This window comes from Rhinopithecus roxellana, chromosome 10 (assembly GCF_007565055.1).
Source record: "Rhinopithecus roxellana isolate Shanxi Qingling chromosome 10, ASM756505v1, whole genome shotgun sequence".
NCBI lineage: Eukaryota > Metazoa > Chordata > Mammalia > Primates > Cercopithecidae > Rhinopithecus > Rhinopithecus roxellana.
Genome location: NC_044558.1, coordinates 94974227 through 94994735, shown reverse-complemented (window position 1 = coordinate 94994735; position 20509 = coordinate 94974227). Strand labels below are relative to the sequence as shown.

General features: G+C 48.2%; 2 protein-coding genes across 4 annotated transcripts in view; one reads left to right on the top strand and one right to left on the bottom strand.

Moving 5' to 3' along the window:
- Window positions 1–5864, top strand: part of CCDC63 (coiled-coil domain containing 63) — a 54333-nt gene extending 48469 nt beyond the window's left edge. For all 3 annotated transcript variants that reach the window (XM_010379046.1, XM_010379036.2, XM_010379055.2), the window contains 2 exons: window positions 2557–2760; window positions 5660–5864. In XM_010379046.1, coding sequence (XP_010377348.1) covers window positions 2557–2760; window positions 5660–5805 — 350 coding nt within the window. In that variant the 3' untranslated portion in view covers window positions 5806–5864. The remainder of the gene's footprint in view (window positions 1–2556; window positions 2761–5659) is intronic.
- Window positions 5865–9578: 3714 nt separating this feature from the next.
- Window positions 9579–19322, bottom strand: MYL2 (myosin light chain 2). Its single transcript, XM_010379030.2, has 7 exons — window positions 19232–19322; window positions 17811–17900; window positions 14439–14514; window positions 12910–13014; window positions 11984–12062; window positions 11838–11886; window positions 9579–9922 (listed from the first exon to the last, which is right to left on the bottom strand). The coding sequence occupies exons 1-7, from the start codon at window positions 19232–19234 to the stop codon at window positions 9824–9826; spliced, it is 501 nt and encodes a 166-aa protein (XP_010377332.1). The 5' UTR covers window positions 19235–19322; the 3' UTR covers window positions 9579–9823.
- Window positions 19323–20509: the final 1187 nt, after the last annotated feature.

Here is a 20509-nt window from a genome sequence, read left to right as displayed (position 1 = left end):
ACCTCAGGTGATCCACCTGCTTTGGCTTCCCAAAGTGCTGGGATTACAGGCGTGAGCCACCATGCCTGGCCATCACATTTTCTTTATCCATTCAGGTGAGCCACTCTTATCAGTTAATGGTGTTGGGAACCCTGCTGAAATCCAGGTTCCCGGATGCCAGCCCAAGCCTGACCTGGTCAACAAGGCTTTCAGAGGAGAAAGCCTGACCCTGCTGTGTTGACTTTTTTCTGTATACAGCTTATCAGGTTCTTCCTAGCCTGGCTTTGCTTACATTTCTCATCTCCTCTTGTCCTGCTCTGTCCCTGGCTCACCACCTGCAGGCACACCATCCTCCTCTCGATCCTTCCAGTCTCCCCCACTGCTGCCTCTGCATCTTGTTCCCACCTCGGGGCCTTTGCACAGGCTGTTCCTGGAAGAACTGTCCCATGCCCAGTTCCTTCACATTCTCAGATCTCAGTTTCATTGTCCTCCCTGCACTGAAGCTGCCCTGTCCCCACCCATCTGAAGCTGCCCGTGCCCCTCCTGCCACCACTATTATTCCCTCTCATAGCAGTCCTAGTATTTAGCATTCACCCAATTTGTCTCTATGGACAGGTCACTTTCAATGTCTGGATGTATGTGGTTCCTGAGATATGATAGCAAATTTTGGATGCCAATATTTTTTATTTATTTATTTATTATTTTTTGAGTGTCACTCTGTTGCCCAGGTGGAAGTTCAGTGGCAAAATCTTGGCTCACTGCAACCTCTTCCTCCCAGGTTCAAGTGATTCCTGTGGCTTGGCCTCCCAAGTAGCTGGGATTACAGGTGCCTGACACTACACCCGGCTAATTTTTTTTTTTTTTTTGAGACGGAGTCTCGCTCTGTCACCCAGGCTGGAGTGTAGTGGCACTATCTCGGCTCACTGCAACCTCTACCTCCCAGGTTCAAGTGATTCTCCTGTCTCAGCCTCCCATGTGGCTGGGACTACAGGCCTGCGCAACCACATCCAGCTAGTTTTTGTATTTTCAGTAGAGATGTGGTTTCACCATGTTGGCCATGCTGGTCTCAAACTCCTGACCTCAACTGATCTACCCGCCTTGGCCTCCCAAAGTGCTGAGATTACAGGTGTGAGCCACCGTGCCTGGCCTAATTTTTGTTTTTCAGTAGAGACAGGGTTTCACCATGTTGGCCAGGCTGGTCTTGAACTCCTGACCTCAAGTGATCCACCTGCCTCAGCTTCCCAAAGTGCTGGGATTACAGGCGTGAGCCATTGTGCCTGGCCTGGATGGTAATATTTTTGATCCCTGATTTTCAGATAGAATAGCAGCAGTCTGGACAGTGTGAGGTTTATTCAAAAAACATACCCAAATCCAGTAGTTATTGAATCAGATAATGAACCTCTGGATGGCGAGGGCTCCCTGTAGTGACCTGTTCAATTGTTGAACTTGGCTTTCTCTCTATGCCTCCATACACACTGAAGCTCTGGTAGGGCAAGGACTGTATTTTTGTTGTTAGTGTTGTCATTGTTTTGTTTTTCCTCCATCGCATCCTTAGCGTCTCGCACGGTGCATGGCGTGGTAGGCATTGAGTAATCATTTGCGAATGAATGAATGAATGCATGTCTTGTGACTGCATGGGGCTATGGAGCTACAGTGCAAGGGGATGTCCCCTGAATGAGGCAGGTCAGGGAAGCATTCCTGCAGGTGGCGAGGCCTGACCTGCGTTTTAAAACACCTCTAGGGGGTTATTCAGGGAAGTGTGTAGGGAAAGGCATTCTGGCAGAAGGAACAGCATAAGTAAAGGCCTGGAGACTTGAAACAGACAGCACTGGGGCAAGTCAGGAGTTTAAGGTGGGGCTGCCAATTTTTAGTGTAACCTGGTGTTTCTCAACCTTCTTTTCATTATCATCCTGCTAAGGAGCCTCTCTAGACATATTTTCCTAATTGCCCTCCTTGTGAATGTAATATTTTAATATCATTGAGATACTGTATGTCTGCTCATGTCCTGTGTGTATCTGTGTTATACACATTAAGAAGTCAGAGGCCAGGCACGATGGCTCACGCTTGTAATCCCAGCACTTTGGGAGGCTGATACGGAAGGATCACTTGAGACTAGGAGTTCAAGACCAGCCAGACACAGTGTCTACAAAAAATACAAAAATTAGCTGGGTATGGTGTCATGTGTCTTTGGTTGCAGCTACTCGGGAGGCTGAAGCAGGAGAATCACTTGAACCTGGGAGTTTGAGATCACAGTGAGCCAAGATCATGCCACTGCACTCCAGCCTGGGCAACAGAGCCAGACCTTGTCTATAAAAACAAAAACAAAAACAAAAACAAAAACAGTCAATTATTTTTCTCTCAAGAACCAAATTTCAGCCTCTAAGGGTGAGGAGTGATGTTGTCCTGTTGAGAATGCATGGTGACACCCAGGAGAAAGCCTTGTCCTTGTCAGAGGTCAGATCCCGCACCTCCTGTACTTCCTGCTCCTCCCCACCCTCTGCAGTGGGGGCGCCACCCCCAGCACCCCCAGGCCCAGGTCTCTCAGCAGCCATCTTGGTCCTACTTTTTGTTCTCCAGCCATCATTGAAAAGAAGACCAATGACCTGCTGCTGTTGGAGACCTATAGGCGCATCCTGGATGTGGAAGGGGCAGAGGCTGAGATCCCACAACCCTTCGTCAACCCTTTCTGGGGTGGCTCTGCCCTCCTCAAGCCCCCAGAACCCATCAAAGTCATCCCCCCAGTGCTGGGGGCTGACCCCTTCAGCGACAGGTTGGATGATGGTGAGTTCTCTCTCTCAATCTGCACAGGTTGCTGGGAAACCTGTGCCTTTAGGTCTGGGGAGGCCTTGTCCAGGCGCCCGAGAGGGTCTGCAGTGTTGAACCTCGTTTTCCCCTCTTTATGAGCCCTTGTGGCCTGCCAGTTCCCTTGGGTGCCATCTTGGTTGTGGTCACTTGGTATCATTTGCTTGGGGACTTTTCTCTCTATGATGCTAGGGTGACACAGATCCTGAAGTTCAGTTATTTTGGATATTTTTAAAAGTCAAAACTACCTTTTGATCATTTAAAATGAACCTTAAAATATCAAAAGTTTACAAATTGGCAAGTTATGGGTAGACATAGTTCCCAGACTCTGTGTCTCACGCTCACGCTATCTATGCTCCTGAGTCTCACTCGCCTATGACCTCCCTTTCCCTGACCCACTGTGCCTCTAGGACCCATCCTTGGCCCCCATTTTTGTCCCCTAACCCCACGGTTGAAGCAGCTTCAACCTGGTCCATGCCAGAAGCGAAATGGTCAACCGTGATTCTTCCAATACTGGCCCATTGATCTTCTTCTTTTCCAAGGTGGAAACTCATTCATCCCCCTCATGCGGGGAGCCAGGCCTTCACTCTGAAGGTGGGAATCAAATTGGCCTCACCTGCTTTTTGGAGAGCAGTTTGGCCACATATATGGGAACCGATCCTTCCAGAAGGACTTATTCAAGGGTCGAAGGTGAAAGGCGGAGGAGTGGAGGCTGTTCACTGCAGCTCCAAACTGGAAACAAGTGTAATGCCCACCCCTTAGAGGTTGGTTAAATAAGGTACAGCTCATCCACCCATGCAGTGGAATTCTAAGCAGCCCCAAAAATGAGGCATGGGGCCAATATGAAGAGACTAGGAAGACGCCCTTGATATTAAGACAAAAAGGGAAAACAGTCAGTTGCACGACAATTGTCTGGGCATCCTGAGAAGTACTGTATTGTATAATCCCATTTTTCGAAAAACGTTCTCTACATACGCGTGCAATACACAGGCACACACATGCGTGTGTACACGCACACACGTATGTGTACATATATGTGTGTATATGTGTATAGGTGTGTGTGTATATGTGTGCATGTGTGTATATGTGTATATATAGATGTGTGTGTATATATGTGCGTGTGTATATGTGTATATATAGATGTGTGTGTACATATGTGCGTGTGTGTATATGTGTATATATAGATGTGTGTATGTGTGTGTATATACATGTGCGTGTGTGTATATGTGTATATATAGATGTGTGTGTATATATGTGTGTGTGTGTATATGTGTATATATAGATGTGTGTGTACATATGTGCGTGTGTGTATATGTGTATATATAGATGTGTGTATGTGTGTGTATATATATGTGCTGTGTGTATATGTGTATATATAGATATGTGTGTGTATATACATGTGCGTGTGTGTATATGTGTATAGGTGTGTGTGTATATAGATGTGCGTGTGTGTATATGTGTATATATAGATATGTGTGTATATATGTGCATGTGTGTATATGTATATATAGAGATGTGTGTATGTGTGTATGTGTGTGTGTGTGTGTGTGTGTGTGTATATATATATATATATTCTTTGCCAGTAGTCCTCAGTCAGGGGTGATTTACCCTTTATGGGACATTTGGCAATATCTGAAGATATTTTTGGTTGTCACAACTGAAAGTGATGGTGTTGCTGTCATCTAGTGGCCAAGGATGCTGCTAAAAATCTCACCATGCACAGGACAGCACTTCACAACCCTGATACATAATAAGAGATATAAGATATCTGAGAGAGGGGGAGGGAGAGGGAGAGAAAGAGGAAGGCTCAGAGGCAGGAAGAGGAGGAGGAGGAGGAGGAAGGGAGGGAGGGGCGATGAGAGAAAGGGAAGGAGGAAGGTTTCTAGATTATGCATAAAAATCCAGAGGTGTATAAGCCACCTGTTACAGTGGACGATTGTGGATGGTGGTTTGCAGATAACGTTGCATTTCTAAGTTAAACAATTCTGTATTGTTTGAAATTTTCTCTTACAATGACCTTGCATGACTTTAGTAAGTAGAGAAAAAAATCAATTTTTAAAAAGCTGCCGCCATTTCTCTGAGCAGCATTTCAAGTGTGCCAAGGATGAAGGGATAGACCCCCAATAAGCACACGTGCACACACACACACACGCACACAACACATGCGTACACACATGCACACACGGAGATCCTGTGTGTTTCAGCTGAAGAGACTGAAATGTGGCAGGAGTGAAAGCTAGGCCAGATGACACCCATCTCAGCACAACTTCCACCGCCCTTTCAGTTCCTAAAACGTTGAGGGGAGAGGTGGGCAGAGCTGCTGGTGGGTTGTCCTCACAAGGTCGGAAATGTACAGATACCGTCTTCACCTCTGTTCACGGGAATGTTGATGAACTTTAGTTTCTCCCAGCCCACTGGCCTCTACGGCCTACAGGTGTGAATTAGAAGAGGGGCCACTTTTGGGTAGATTAATTAGAAAAAGGTGCCCCTTCTGGGTAGCTATGGCTCAACAATCAAGTGGGGGCTGGATTTCAACCCATTCATCTACCCCTCTCCTCTAAGTGTCTTTGTGTAGTGCACATCCTGAACAACTGCACATGGTGGCCCTAACTCCTTAACATTAAACCAAATATTCGTCACATCCTTGTCTAGGAGGAAAACTAGCCATTGTCTGGGCAGCCCCGAGAAGTATATTTCTGTTCATTCTCCCCTCCTTGAAACCTGAGAATTTCCAGGCTCCACTCCCCAATGCTACGGAGGGATGCCAAACCAGGCTTGGCCATCCCTGCCTTGGGCAGAGAGACAGAGTCACTGGGAAGGAAGCCCGAGCCCTGGGTTTGATTTCCCAGCACCTCACACAAACCTGGTCTTGGTGCAGTGGAACAGCCCCTGGATCACGGCAGCCTTCGGCAGCTGATTCTCGACAATTATATCCTGAAGGAGAATCGGAGTAAGGAAGTGCGCGGAGACAGCCTGCCTGAGAAAGTGGATGACAGCAGGTCCAGGAAGAGGGTAACCTTGTGAGGTGCATGGATGGGGCCACCTTTGCACAATAACTGAAAAAATAAATGTTTTGTTCTGTAGCCTCATGCCTGTCACATGCATTACTAAGGGCTTTGGGTGCTGGGGCCACCTCTGGGCTGGGACCGAGGAGTGAGAAGTAAAAGCGGGAACGGGGGTGGGAACCGTGTGAGGCCATGAAGGCCCCTGGACACCTCTGAGCTGGAGACCAACACAGGCCACCCCCAGACATGCAGAGACACAGATGCAGATGCGGTCCACCAGGTGTAACGGGCTAGCCTGGGGGAGGGGCCATGCTGGAGCCAAAGTGTGGATCCTGAGATGCCGCTGGCCACCCGAGGTGTGGCAAACACTTGCAGATGGGAAATGGGAGCTGGGGGCATGCTGGATCTGCTTCTGTGGGTGTGTCTGTGTGTACATGTGTGTAGATCTGTCTTTCTAAGTCTGTGTCTCTGTGTGTTTGTATCTGTATGTCTGTATATATGTCTGTGTGTCTGTATCTCTGTGTATCTGAGTGTGTCTCTGTATGTCCATATGTGTGTACCTGTGTGTATCTCAGAATCTGTGTGCATCTCTGTATGCCTCTGTCTCTGTCTCTGTGTGTCTCTGTGTGTCTGCACCTGTGTGTGTCTCTGTGTATCTGTGTGTCTCTGTGTGTCTCTGCGTGTCTGTATCTGTGTGCATCTCTGTCTCTGTGTCTCTGTCTCTGTGTGTCTCTGCATGTCTGCACCTGGGTGTGTCTCTGTATGTCTCTGTGTGTCTGTATCTGTGTGTCTCTGTGTGTATTTATGTGTCTCTGTATCTCTTTGTATGTCTCTGTATGTCTGTTTCTGTCTCTGTGTGTCTCTGCATGTCTGGATCTGTGTGCATCTCTATATCTCTGTGTGTGTCTCTGTATGTCTCTGTGTGTCCCTGTCTGTGTGTCTCTGCATGTCTGTATTTGTGTGTGTCTCTGTATCTCTGTGTGCATCTCTGTATGTCCCTGCATCTCTGTCTCTGTGTGTTCCGTGTGTCTCTGCATGTCTGTATTTGTGTGTGTCTCTGTATCTCTGTGTGCAGCTCTGTATGTCCCTGCGTCTGTCTCTGTGTTCTGTGTGTCTCTGCATGTCTGTATTTGTGTGTGTCTCTGTATCTCTGTGTGCATCTCTGTATGTCCCTGCATCTCTGTCTCTGTGTGTTCTGTGTGTCTCTGCATGTCTGTTCCTGTTCTTGGGATTCTCTTTCTTCTTTTTTTTTTTTTTTTGAGACAGAATTTGGCTCTGTCACCCAGGCTGGAGTGATCTCAGCTCAGTGAGTGGTGTGATCTCAGCTCACTGTGTATCTGTGTGCATCTCTGTATCTCTCTGTGTGTCTCTGTATGTCTCTGTCTCTGCGTGTGTCTGTCGTGGGTGAGCATATCACTGCAGAGCTGAGTGCAGAGTGTCTTGCCCAGAACCACGCACTGCCCTGGAGTGTCCTGAGTCCCGCCTTCTTGGTGCCAGACTGCATCTCTGACCACAGGAGCCCGGGTATGAGGCTCTCAGCCTGGACTGACTCTGGAGTGCAGGGAGGCTGTGAGGGGCAAGGGTCACCACAGGGTGTGGATGTGGGGCGTCCTGGGTCATGGGGTGGGGCCGTGACTCCCCTGGGTCCCTGCCCATGCAGCCTGCTTTGAAAGGGGCCCCAGGTCTCTGCAGCCAGGAGACAGTTGAGTTCATTCTGTCACTGGCTCAGCCCTGAGCTCCTGCCACGGGTGGCACTGTTGCCATTGTCAAGCCTTGAGGACTGTCCCTAACTGGCTCCTCTGGCCTCCTGGGCCCTCCTGCCTTCACTGTGACCCCAGCTCCACTCTCTCACCAAATTTCAGCTTGTTCCCATCACGTCATTGGCTTGGGCTGTGTTCTTAGGTTCTTGGGATTCTCTCTCTTTTTTTTTTTTTTTTTTTTTGAGACGGAGTCTCGCTCTGTCGCCCGGGCTGGAGTGCAGTGGCCGGATCGCAGCTCACTGCAAGCTCCGCCTCCCGGGTTTACGCCATTCTCCTGCCTCAGCCTCCCGAGTAGCTGGGACTACAGGCGCCCGCCACCTCACCCGGCTAGTTTTTTGTATTTTTTAGTAGAGACGGGTTTCACTGTGTTAGCCAGGATGGTCTCCATCTCCTGATCTCGTGATCCGCCCGTCTCGGCCTCCCAAAGTGCTGGATTATAGGTTTGAGCCACCGCGCCCGGCCTCTCTTTTTTCTTTTGAGATGGAGTTTGGCTCTGTCGCCCAGGCTGGAGTGATCTCAGCTCACTGCAACCTCCTCCTTCCGGATTCAAGTGATTCTCTTGCCTCAGCCTACTGAGTAGCTGGGATTACAGGCGTGTGCCACCATGCCCAGTTAATTTTTGCATTCTTGGTAGAGATGGGGTTTTGCCATTTTAGCCAAGCTGGTCTCGAGCTCCTGAACTCAAGCGACCCGCCCGACGCGACCTCCCAAAGTGCTGGGAGGGTTCTTGGAATTCTCTTGAAAACTTGAAGTGCCTGAAGTCCACTCCCTGCTGCTTCTCGGGTTTTCCTCCGGGGAATCTTCCCTCCCATCTCCAGGCCATATGGTTCAGGAGGGCTCTGATTTCAACCCCAGCACAGGGCTGATCAGTTGAACCAGGCCTGTCCATCCATCAGAGCACTGCCTTTGCCAGTCCATGGTGATTGGTTCAGGGGTCAGGTGCCCCAGAGGGATCCCATGAGGCCCTGTTCTGAGGTTTGTGTGGAGTTGGGAGAGAGAGGAGTATGCTCTTCTAGGATTGCCAAGGGGCTGGAAAGGGGGCAGGAACTGCTCTTAATTATTTTGCCGCTGCTGAGAGCAGAGCAACATGATAGGAAACAGAGGCCTCCCCAGCCTCTGAGGGCACTGCCTGGGCTCCTGGATGCAACTGTGCCTGAAGCCCTTGGACTTAGTTATTTGAACCTATTTCTTTTTCTTTTTTTTTTCTTTTTCCTTTTCTAAGAGACAGAGTCTCACTCTGCCACCCAGGCTGGAGTGCAGTTCACTGCAGCCTCAACCTCCTGGGCTCAAGCGATCCTCCCACCTCAGCCTCCTGGGTAGCTGAGACCACAGGTGCACACCACTATGCCTGGCTATTTATTTTTTGTAGCGATTGGATCTCACTATGTTGCCTAGGCTGGTCTCAAACTTTTGGGCTCAAGTGATCCTCCTGCCTCAGCCTCTCAAAGTGCAGGCTTCACAGGGATGAGCCACCACACGTGGCCCTATTTGTTTCTTACATTGGGAATCTTCCAGCCATAATAGACCTGAATGCTTCAACCATGACTGTGGTCACTCAAAATCAAGGGTCAACTCACATCCAGGCCTGGGCCCCAGACAGGGTCAGAAGTCAGTATCACTCCCCTAGTTTGCTAGGGAAGAAGTACAGACAACTTCTACTTTATCTGAAACTAGAAATCACTCTCTTAGGATTGGTAGGTGTGATTACTGTTGAAGGAGCTGTGTTCCTACCATGTGTCAGGCCACTTCCTTCTTGTCACTGTCACTGGCAGGAGAGGCATTCCGATGGCATCCTAAGGGAAGGATGTCATGGAAGCAAGGCCCTCTAAATGCTTGAGCTCTTTGGAAGAGACGGCTGTGGTCATCCAAGTAACATTCCAGTAAAACATGGTCCTTAATAGAAACAGTTTTGAGTGGCTGCAAAGGTCTACCTTAAATAAAGAGTCGCCACGATTCAATAATGACTGCAAGGCTGTCACTAGCTCATCTGCTTTTGCCTTCCTTACTCAAGGCACTATCTGTCAGAGAAATGTCATGACCAAATACACAACCTCCTGTTTATTGGAACACGGCCTCTGGATGGATTTCCATCTGTAGGATGTGCGGCCATGAGGTTATCTGTAGCCACCCAGGCTGCAAAGAAGATGGAGTTGGATAAATGGGGCAGCCACACAGCTAACAGACAAGGTGGGGACAGAGGCAGTACTCGGGGGAGAGAGATGAGGGCACGGACCACTCTGCAAAGACTGAGCCCAGGGCACAGCAGCCAGCCCCCTCCTAGTCCTTCTCTTCTCCGTGGGTGATGATGTGCACCAGGTTCTTGTAGTTCAAGTTGCCAGTCACGTCAGGGGGGAAGGCGGCAAACATCTGGTCAATCTGCAATGAGCCAGCAAGACATGCTGAGGATGAGGGGAGGGGAACTGAGACAGAGAGTGGGGGGTTGTGGGCGGGGCCTGAGTGGACGGGTAGCTCGGGTGGGGGATGGGAACATGGGCCACTCAGAGGGTCCTCCAGAGAAGGACTTCCCCAGCTGCTGCAGGGCCCCCTCACCCAAGGTCATGCCCTTTCTGAGGCAGCCCACAGCCAGTGGATGGGATTGGTGTGGGGGTATAAAGGCGCAGCCATCTCACCCAACTTGGTGCCTCCCAGGAGAGCTAGCGAATGAGCTCCCGCCCTGGGGAGTCAGCGGTGCTGATCTTTGGGCCTGAATCTTGGCTCAACTTCTTCCTTCATGCACTTTTCCTTCCTTGCCCTTCCCTGTTCTTCCCTGACCTCAGGGGCCCTCCCAAGTAAACATCATGCAGAGATGTCCCTGGAAACGCAGCCTTCAACCAGGATCACAAACTCAAGAGTTCCAAGGGGCCAGGCAGGTGATTTAAGGGAGCAGGATAGGTCCTGTGGCTAAATGGAGACACATGGCAATCTAGAAAGGTGACATGAAGGTGGCCACAGGAACCAGGGTGTCAGAAATCTAGATTTTTGTTTTTACACATACTTTCCCCATTTAAAAAGCATTGGCTAGTTATTTTTTTAAAACTATACTGGCTATTCATAGCCAGCACTTGTATTGCCCTTGCCACAAGTTCACACTTTCCCCACATTAACGTGTCAAATCCTTGCAGTCTCCTATGAGGTAGCTTCTATTATCATTCCCACTTTACAGATGAGGAAATTGAGGTGCAGTGAGGTTAAGGAGCTTGTTCAAAGCCCACAGCAGGTGGAAGGTGAAGGCAGCCCTTTTAGCTGCTTGAATTTTTGGGGAGGGGAAATCTACATACAATTTTTAGTAAAATGTGGAACTTGATGGAGAGAGGCCTGTGAGGCTATGAGGGGGCATTTAAAATCAACTCATTAAGGTTCACTAATAAGGTTGACGGCACCATTGCTTGCTCATACAGAAGTTTTGGCAAATTGGCAAAAATGCCCCTTCTACCAAACTCACTACCGCATCTGCCAGGAAAAGGTCACTGAGTTAAAAAAAAATTATTACCAGACAGTTTACTGCCAGTTCTGGAAAGCTGTTGCAACAAATACACAGTCTGATGACTGTGTATTTTCTAGATGTCAGTTTTATGAAACTGACATCTAGAAGAGTTGTTCAGTGCACAACTCACATGACAGTATGTGGCAGCCCATCACGCCACAATGATTTCATGTTCTAAGCAGGTCTCTATGCATCGTGAGGAAGGCAGAACCTGCAGTCACATAGACCTAGGTTTGAATCCAGGTCCTGGCATTTACTATTAGTTTTGTTATCTTATTTTATTTTATTTTTGAGATGGAGTCTTGCTCTCTTGCCCAGACTGGAGTGCAGTGGCGTGATCTCGGTTCACTGCAACCTCTGCCTCCCTGGTTCAAGCGATTCTCGTGCTGTGCCTCAGCCTCCTGAGTGACTGGAAATACAGGCGTCCACCACCATGCCCAGCTAATTTTTGTATTTTTAGTAGAGGCAGGGTTTCATCATGTTGGCCAGGCTGGTCTCAAACTCCTGGCCTCAAGTGATCCTCCTGCCTCGGCCTCCCAAAGTGCTGGGATTACAGGTGTGATTGTTGTTATTTTAAAGTGACTTTACTTCCCTGGGTCTCAGTTTGCCCATCTGTAAAATGGGGGTTATGCTAGTCCCTACCTCATAGGGTGGCAGAGAATGAAATGAGGCCAGGGCTCGGAAGACGATAGCTGGTTCCCTGTCAGTGTGAGGTCAGGGGTGCTTTAGACAAGAGGGGGAGATGGAGCCCCCCAGAGGGAGAACCCAGGAGCTGGGGTACAGGGAGTGCTTGAAGGACCCCATTACCTCATCCTTGGAAAACCTCTCCGCCTGCGTGGTCAGCATGTCCCGAACGCTGCAGAGAGAGGACAGGTGTTGGTGTCAGTTGTGCGTGTGTAGTGGGACAGGGGGGCAAGCAGGGAACCCCCCTACTCCCCACAGACCCCACTCACTAATCAGCCTTCAACACCCCTTTGCCTTCAGGGTCAAACACTTTGAATGCGTTGAGTATGGTTTCCTCAGGGTCCGCTCCTGAAACGGAACACAGGGGTTACATGTACTGGGGGTGGCTGGGAACCACTGGCACCCCAGGCAGCTGGGCCCAAGTTCCCCCGGAGATGAAGGGGCCAGAGCAAGGCTGCTTTGCATGGAGGAAAAATACCCTGCCTTCATCTGATCACTGAGCCTCTGTATTTTGAAAGAGAGGGCTGAGAACCCAAGGCCAAACATCATCTAGATTCGAAAGCCTGGGATTCGAATCTTAACTCTGGCACTTGCTAGCTGTGTGGCCTCAGACAAGTGACTTTCTGTCTCTTAGTCTCAGTTCCCCATCTGTAAACTGAGGATAAGAATAGAGCGTACCTCCTAGTTGCTATTAAGTGGGGTAATGCGTATAAAGTGGTTAGCATGAGGTCTGACTTAGGTTAAGTCCTGGAGCTGTGTTAGTTGCTGTGTTTTGTTTTGTTTTGTTTTGTTTTGTTTTGAGACAGAGTTTCACTTTGTTACCCAGGTTGGAGTGCAGTGGCACAATCTCAGCCCACTGCGACCTCCGCCATCCCAGTTCAAGGGATTCTCCTGCCTCAGCCTCCTGAGTACCTGGGACTACAGGTGTACACCACCATGCCCGCTAATTTTTTGTGTGTTTTTAGTAGAGATGGGGTTTCACCATGTTGGCCAGGCTGGTCTTGAACTCCTGACCTCAAGTGATCAACCCGCTTCGGCCTCTGAAAGTGCTGGGATTACAGGCATCAGCCACTGCGCCCAGCCAAGTTGCTGTTTTCATTATTTTTTCCAATGGTGCTTTATCTCTTTTAAAGTTAACCATCTTCTGCCAGCCCCCCAAAGAAACATAGAGACACACACACACACACGACCTTACCCTTAAGTTTCTCCCCAAACATTGTGAGGAACACAGTAAAGTTAATTGGACCTGGAGCCTCCTTGATCATTTCATCAATTTCTTCATTTTTCACGTTCACACGCCCTAGGGTGGGAAACACACACTCAGGGACTCGGAGCTGGGGGAGAAAGAGCCATTATGACACTGCCGTTGGCTCCTGGGATTCCACTTCAAGAAATCTAGTCTAGAAATAATTGGAGATGGGGAGGATGGAGGCAAAGATCTCATGTGAGAAGATGTTCTTTATAGTGTTATTTATAATAACAAAATGACTGGAAGCAACCCTAACATCTGATGTGGGAAGGGGTTCATTATTTATTTATTTTTCTTTGAGACAGGGTCTGGCTCTGTCACCCAGGCTGGAGTGCAGTGGTACAATCTTGACTCACTGTAACCTCCATCTCCCAGGTTCAAGCGATTTTCGTGCCTCAGCCTCCCAAGTAGCTGGGATTGCAGGTGCATGCCACCGTGCCTGGCTAATTTTTGTAGTTTTTTGGAGAGACAGGGTTTTGTCATGTTGCCCAGGCAGGTCTCGAAGTGCTGGGCTCAAGTGATCTTCCAGCCTCCGCCTCCCAAAGTGCTGGGATTACAGGTGTGAGCCACCATGCCAGCCAGTTCGTTATATTTAAAATAGTGTCTTCAGAACCTGGAACATTTGATGCAGATATTTTCAATTTTCACTCAAATGGGAAAGGCTCGTATTGTAAATTAGCCCTTCACAGTTGGAGGCAGGAGAGACAGATCAGGATCACGTGAGGGAATTTTTTCAAGTTAAACCTGCTGTAACCCACAGCCTTAGAGGTTCTGATTTACCTGCTCTAGTCCTGCCACAAGCCTACCTTTGTGCAAACAAGAAAAATCTGTCACTTTTTAAACCAATGTATGTTTTAAGTATAAAAAGCTACACTCACTACAAATGTGAATAGCTCCCTGTAGAATTGTGCAGTGCACTGTCTGCACAGCTATGTATGGTTGCCCTGAGTTTTAAGGTCAGGAGTAAGTGGTGGTGGTGGGTAGCAGATTAGACATGTATATTTTGAAGAAACTCCATGTACTTGTGCTCACACTGTTGAGATGATACATTTAGAAGATGAATTCAAAAGAGAATGAGTCCAATAATTTAAAAAACTAAAACCCAAACCTAACAGACATGTCTAAAAAGACTTAGAGGAAAGAGACTGGAATGTTCACAGTGGAATATGACCTTCTGGGTGATGTCATTTTCTCCTTTATACTTTTCTACATTTTTCCCCATTTTCTGTTGTGAGCTGACATTGCATTCAAAAATCACACAAAAAAGTTATTTCAAGAGAAACAAGATATCTGAAGACACTCAAAGACGAAACACTTCTTTCCCATCCCCTGAAATTTGTCTGAAAGAGCAGTTGTGGTGGAGTTGTTTCTTTGGGAAATGACACCATCTTGGGCTTTTCTGATGGTCCCACCTCGTGCTCCTCATGGATGTGAGATAAAGAGACCCTCCCGCAGGGCTAGAGGGGGCGACATACCAAGGGCAGCAAAGGTGTCTCTCAGATCGTTCTTGTCGATGAAGCCATCCCTGTTCTGGTCCATGATAGTGAAGGCCTGTGGAAGGGAAGTGATTGGCAGCTCAGCCTGGGAGAAACTGGCAGAGTTGACCAAGAGGTTGGGCCAAGGACTTGGCAGGATTGGATTCTGGGATCTTCAAAGATCATTGCAGGACCTCAGATCAAAAGTCAACAATTGAAGATAATCCAACAATTTCTTCAAAATGTTAGGCCTCGTGTTATCATATGACCCAGACATTCCACTGCTAGATATATACCCAAGAGAATTGAAAACATGTCCACATAAAAGCCTGTACACAAGGCTGGGCATGGTGGCTCATGCCTGTAATCCCAGCACTTTGGGAGGCCTAGGCTGGTGGGTCACTTGAGGTCGGGAGTTCAAGACCAGCCTGGCCAACATGGTGAAACCCCATCTCTATGAAAAACAGAAAAATTAGCCAGGCATGGTGGCACATGCCTGTAATCCTAGCTACTCGGGAGGCTGAGGCAGGAGAATTGCTTGAACCCGGGAGGCGGAGCTTGCAGTGAGCTGAGATCATGCCACTGAATTCCAACCTGGATGACAGAGCAAGACTCCATCTTGGAAAACAAAAACAAAAACAAAAACAACCTGAACACAAATGTGTATAACAGCATTGTTCACAGTAGCCCAAAACTGAAAACAACCTACATGTCCATCAGCTGATGAATGGATAAACCAAATGTGGTCTGTCCATACAATGGAATATTATTCAGCCATAAAAAGGAAGGAAATTCCTACAAAGATTACAGCATGGATGAGCCTTAAAACATATGTGAAAGAAGTCTGACACAAATACCATGTATTGTATGATTCAATTTCTATGAAATGTCCAGAACAGGAAATTCATGGAGACAGAAAATGGATTAGCGGTTGCCAGGGGCTGGTGGGAGAGGGAGGAGCAGGAAGTGACTGCTAATGGGTATGAGGTTTCTTTCTGGGGTGATGGAAATATTCTGAAAGTAGATAGTGGTGATGGCTGCACAACTTTGTGAGTATACTACAAACCACAAAACAGCACACTTAAAAGATGAATTTTATGGTATGCAAATTATACCTCTATAAAGCTATTTATGAGAAAGAGTCTTGCTATGTCGCCCAGGCTGCAGTGCAATCTGGTGCGATCTCGACTCACTGCAACCTCCACCTCCCGGGTTCAAGCGATTCTCCTGCCTCAGCCACCCGAGTAACTGGGACTGTAGACACGCACCACCAATGCCCAGCTTATTTTTGTTTAGTAGAGTCAGGGTTTCACCATGTTGGCCAGGCTGGTCTCAAACTCCTGATTTCAAGTGATCTGCCCACCTCGGCCTCCCAAAGTGCTGGGATTACATGTGTGAGCCACTGTGCCTGGCCCATGATTCCTCATTTGTGAAATACTTGGGCATTTATAAAGTTCTGAGAACCTCCCTGGCCACCAGCTGACACAGATTACTGGTCCCATTTTACAGACAGGGCAGGCTAGGGAGTGGGGAGGCCGGATGAGACACCAGTTTTTAGCTTTTTAAAAAAATAATAGCTTTAGGCCAGGTGCAGTGGCTCATGCCTGTAATCCCAGCACTTTGGAGGCCGAGGCAGAAGGATCACTTGAGGCTGGGAGTTTGAGACCAGCCTGGCTAACACAGTGAAACCCTGTCTCTAGTAAAAATACAAAAAAATTAGCCAGGCATGATGGTGAGTACCTGTAATCCCATTTACTCAAACAGACAAACAAACAAAACCAAATGGGGAATCCTGGCTACGTGTTTTGAGCTCTTTGCATCCCCTGCCCACACTCCCCACAGCTGATTCCGGAGGTTGCGAAAAGAGGCGGGTGTAGCTTTCTCCCTGGAAGGTGACTATCTCAAGTTCAGATATGACACTTGTCTCAGGAATTTCTCTTTCCCTATGGGACACAGCATTCCTGCAATCTGAATGTTAGTGAGGACAAAAGGTACAACTGTTCATTTCCTGTTTGGAAGCCCCAAATGGTTTCCCCTTTGATATAAAGCACGCTAGGGCAGGGTGTAGTGGCTCACGCCTGTAATCCCAGCACTTTGGGAGGTCAAGGCAGGAGAATTGCTTGAGCCCAGGAGTTTGAGACCAGCCTGGGCAACACAGGGGGACTCAATCTTTACAAAAATCACAAAAATTAACTGGGTATGGTGGTGTATACTGGTGGTCCCAGCTACTCAGGAGGCTGAGGTGGGAAGATTGATTAATCTGGGAGGTTGAAGCTGCAGGGAGCCATGGTTGTGCCACTGCACTCCAGGCTGGGTGACAGAGCCAGACTCTGTCACACACACACACACACACAAAAGCAGACTGGTCTCTTTAGCATCATTTTAGCATAGTTCCCTCTGGACAGCCAGGTAGTAATGTGGATGAGTCAGTGTGAGCCCTCACGACTGCTGGAAAATGAATTCTGAGCCTGTCCTTCCAAGCCTGTGTGCAGTTTGGTCTAATTGGTATTTGGGTTCTCTTCATAAGGTCCATTGCCATCGAATTCGATGGGGTTTCAAACGGGGCTAGTGGTTAATAATCAAAGACTGTAACATTTCAAACCCAGAAGATACTGCTTTTTACCTCTCAGACTGGCAAAAAAAATTGGTGACTATTAATACCCAGCGTTGATGGAAATGTGGGGAAAGGCACTCTCTTCTTGAGGCTGCTGGGCATAGGAATTAGTGCTGTGATTTTGGGGGGCAATTCGGACCAGCAGTTCCGCCTGTTTTTAGTTCTTTTGTTGTTGTTGTTTTAAGTTCCTTTGACCCAGCAGTTCTGCTTTTAGGACTTTACTCCCAAGAAGTAACCAGAGATACAAGCAAAGAGGTGTTATTTATAATAGTAAAACATTATAAACAAATGTCTTCTTTAACCATCGGAAAGTGGTTTCAATACATGATAGGAAATGTTAATGGTGAATTTCTCAAAGAAAAAAATGCAGGTAGTAATCAGTGGGCACAGAAGATTATAATTTTGTTTAATACACATATACATAGATAACAAAAATGGCTTGAAGGGTATATACCAAAATGCGAACTGATTATCTCTGGGTAATAGAATTGTAGGTAGTTTTTATTTCCTTTTTTGTGCTTTTCTGAAAAATTTTCCGACATTTTTCAACAAGGAATATATTTTACTTTGATAATCAGCGAAGTTATTAAAAACAGTTTCTTTTAAAAATTTACACATCCATTCAGGCTGAATTTGGGATTGTTTGGAGGACAGAGGCGTCTAATGAAAAGTCCCTGCTGGGAATATGGAACAAAAGGAAGGTTCTCCCTCACGGGTGGGATTTCCTTCCATGTGGATGATTCAACAGCTGCACCCACCTCCTTAAATTCCTGGATTTGGGTCTGTTCGAACATGGAGAACACGTTGGAGTTGGCGCCCTCGGCTCTCTTCTTTGCTTTCTTAGGTGCCTGGGGGGAAAAAGCATCGATTAAAAGAGTGAGAGGCTGGGAGTCAAAAAACTAGGTCAGGCCCCTTCTCTGGGTGAGTTCATCTCTGTTGCAAGGCTCAGCTGCCCATCTGTGAAATGCGGGTACAGCGTCCACACTCAGGTCTCAAAACAGTGACGCTGGAGGGAGCAAAGGACACGACATAAAGTTTCTCCAGAGCCCTGGTCCCAGGGGATCATAAGCGTTTGTGCATCTTGTAGTGGCTCCTTCATTAACTAGGAGAAGCCACAGGTGTGTCCCTGGGGATGGAGGCCACACCTACAGATCGTCCCTGCAGGATCCAGCCGCTTTTGTTCCCATGCATTTCACAAAAAGCTCAGTAATGCATAGAAGGAGAATTGATTGGAGGGAAAGAAAAGTCAGGCTCACTAAGCCATGATGAATGCCAAGATGAAATGAAACTTCAAGGTGTTAAAACCCAACCGCCCCACACCCCACAATTTTCCCTTGATCCAAACAGCAGCAAAACCTCCTCTCTGAATGCCCTGTCCTTGCACCACGTCAACAGGGCAGATAAGAGCGAGTTGACCTTTCTTCCCCACCCCCCTTCTCTCTGACTTTCAATAACAGCAAATGCTTCAATACTCTACGTATGTATTATTATTTAATTCTCATAACCGCTCTGTCAAGTGGATACTATTATTATCATCCCCATTTTACAGGAGAGGCAACTGAGACTCAGAGAGGTTTGGTCACTTGCCCAAGATCGCACAGCCACACACACACAAAAGGCAGAGCTGGAGTTGAACTTGGGTATTGAACTTGGAGAGTTGAACTTGGGCATTCTGACTCCAGAGTTCCTGCCCCTAACCACTCTCCATCCTGCACTGACCCTGATTTGGGAGCTGCCCACTTCAGGAGGGGGACACACAACCCAACAGCACAGGAAGAAAGGTTTTAAATTTGCAAGTTCAAAAGGTGAAAACAAAAACATTCTTTTTTCCCAGCTGCCTGAACAAGAGAAAAGAATTACAATTTGATCCTTAAAAGCGTTCAATCCCATTTTGCAAGCCCTGGGAGTTATTGATTCCTTGAGAGGTCAGTAGACAAGCCATAAAAAAGCCAACTCTCTTATTTTGTGTTTGTGAGTCCCCAGGAGCTGCTGTTATTTGTGGTCTATCGGGGCATTGATTGGGGTTCCTCTGTGCGCGCTCAGTCAGCGGGGCTTTTTCCACAAGGGGCTGGAGGCTTTGAGAGCCGCCTTCCTGCGCCTCCGCCGTGGTCCCTTGCTTGTAGTGGCTTCCCCTCCTCGCCCACCCGGCATCATCACCTCCTGGAGCCCTTGTACTCACCATGGTGGAAGGGACCCAGCACTGCCTCCCGAGAAGAATTCCACACTCCGCCCAGCTCTCCGCAGCCCGGGAACAATAAATACTTCCTCCCCATGTTTAAAAATAACCCCATGACCGCTTTTGGCAGTCATAGGTGAGGCGGGCACCACCTAAGGCCCCCCCACCCCATGCCGTTCTTCTGAAGTAAGGGTGGCTCACTCGCCACTGGGTGACACGTGAGCCCCCAAAAAGGCATTCAAGGTTAAAGAGGCAGTAGCTGGGTCATGGTCACGGGGAGAGATGCTGCGCTCTCTGCAGTACTTGGGCCGGGGACACTTGTGCTTGTCAATTTTGAGAAAGAAAATGGCAGGGAGAGGAGACTGCTAAAATGCTCTGTTTTATCAGCCTGGATCTGGCCTCAGGGCCTTTGCACCTGTGTGCCTTCTACCTGGAATGCCTTTCCGTCAGTCATTGCACAGCTCCTTCCTTCACCTCCTTCATTGCATCTTTGCTCAGATGTCATCTCCTGAGTGAAGCCTCCCCATCCACCCTATTTAAAATAACCATGGAGGCTGGCACTGTGGCTCATGCCTGAAATCCCAGCACTGTGGGAGGCTGAGGTGGGAGGATCGCTTGAACCCAGGAGTTTGAGAGCAGCCTGGGTAACGTAGGGAGATGCCTGTCTCTACAAAAACAAACTAACAAAAACCCAAAAAACCCCACAAAAACAAAACAAACAAACAAACAAACAAACAAAAAACCAATTAGCTGCGCATGGTGGTGCATGCCTATAGTCTCAGCTATTCAGGAGGCTGGGACAGGAGGATCACTTGGGTCCAGGAGGTTGAGGCTGTGGTGAGCCACAATCACACCACTGCACTCCAGCCTGGGTGACAGAGCAAGACCCTGTCTCAAAACAAATAACACAGCCACGCACCTGCTGCCCTCAGATCTCCCTTCTCGGCTTTGTTTCTCTGCACAGCGTGAGGCGGTCCTGAACACTGCCTGCAGTGCACTCACTCATTTTGTTCGGTGCCTGTGGAGCGTCAGCTCAGAGGGCAGGGATCACTTCAGTTTCCCTCACCACTGACTGTCTCCCCAGCTCCCAGCTTGTGACGCACACAGCAGCAGCTCAAAAATGAGTTTTTGTTGACTGAAGAAATGACAAATCTCATTGACTGAGCGCTGGCACGTGCCGGACACCATGTGCTCATGGCTCCCACACACAATTTTCCAGCCACCCTAGAGGGTGGAGACCACCTCATCATCCGTGCCCCCATTTTACTAATGAGGAAACAA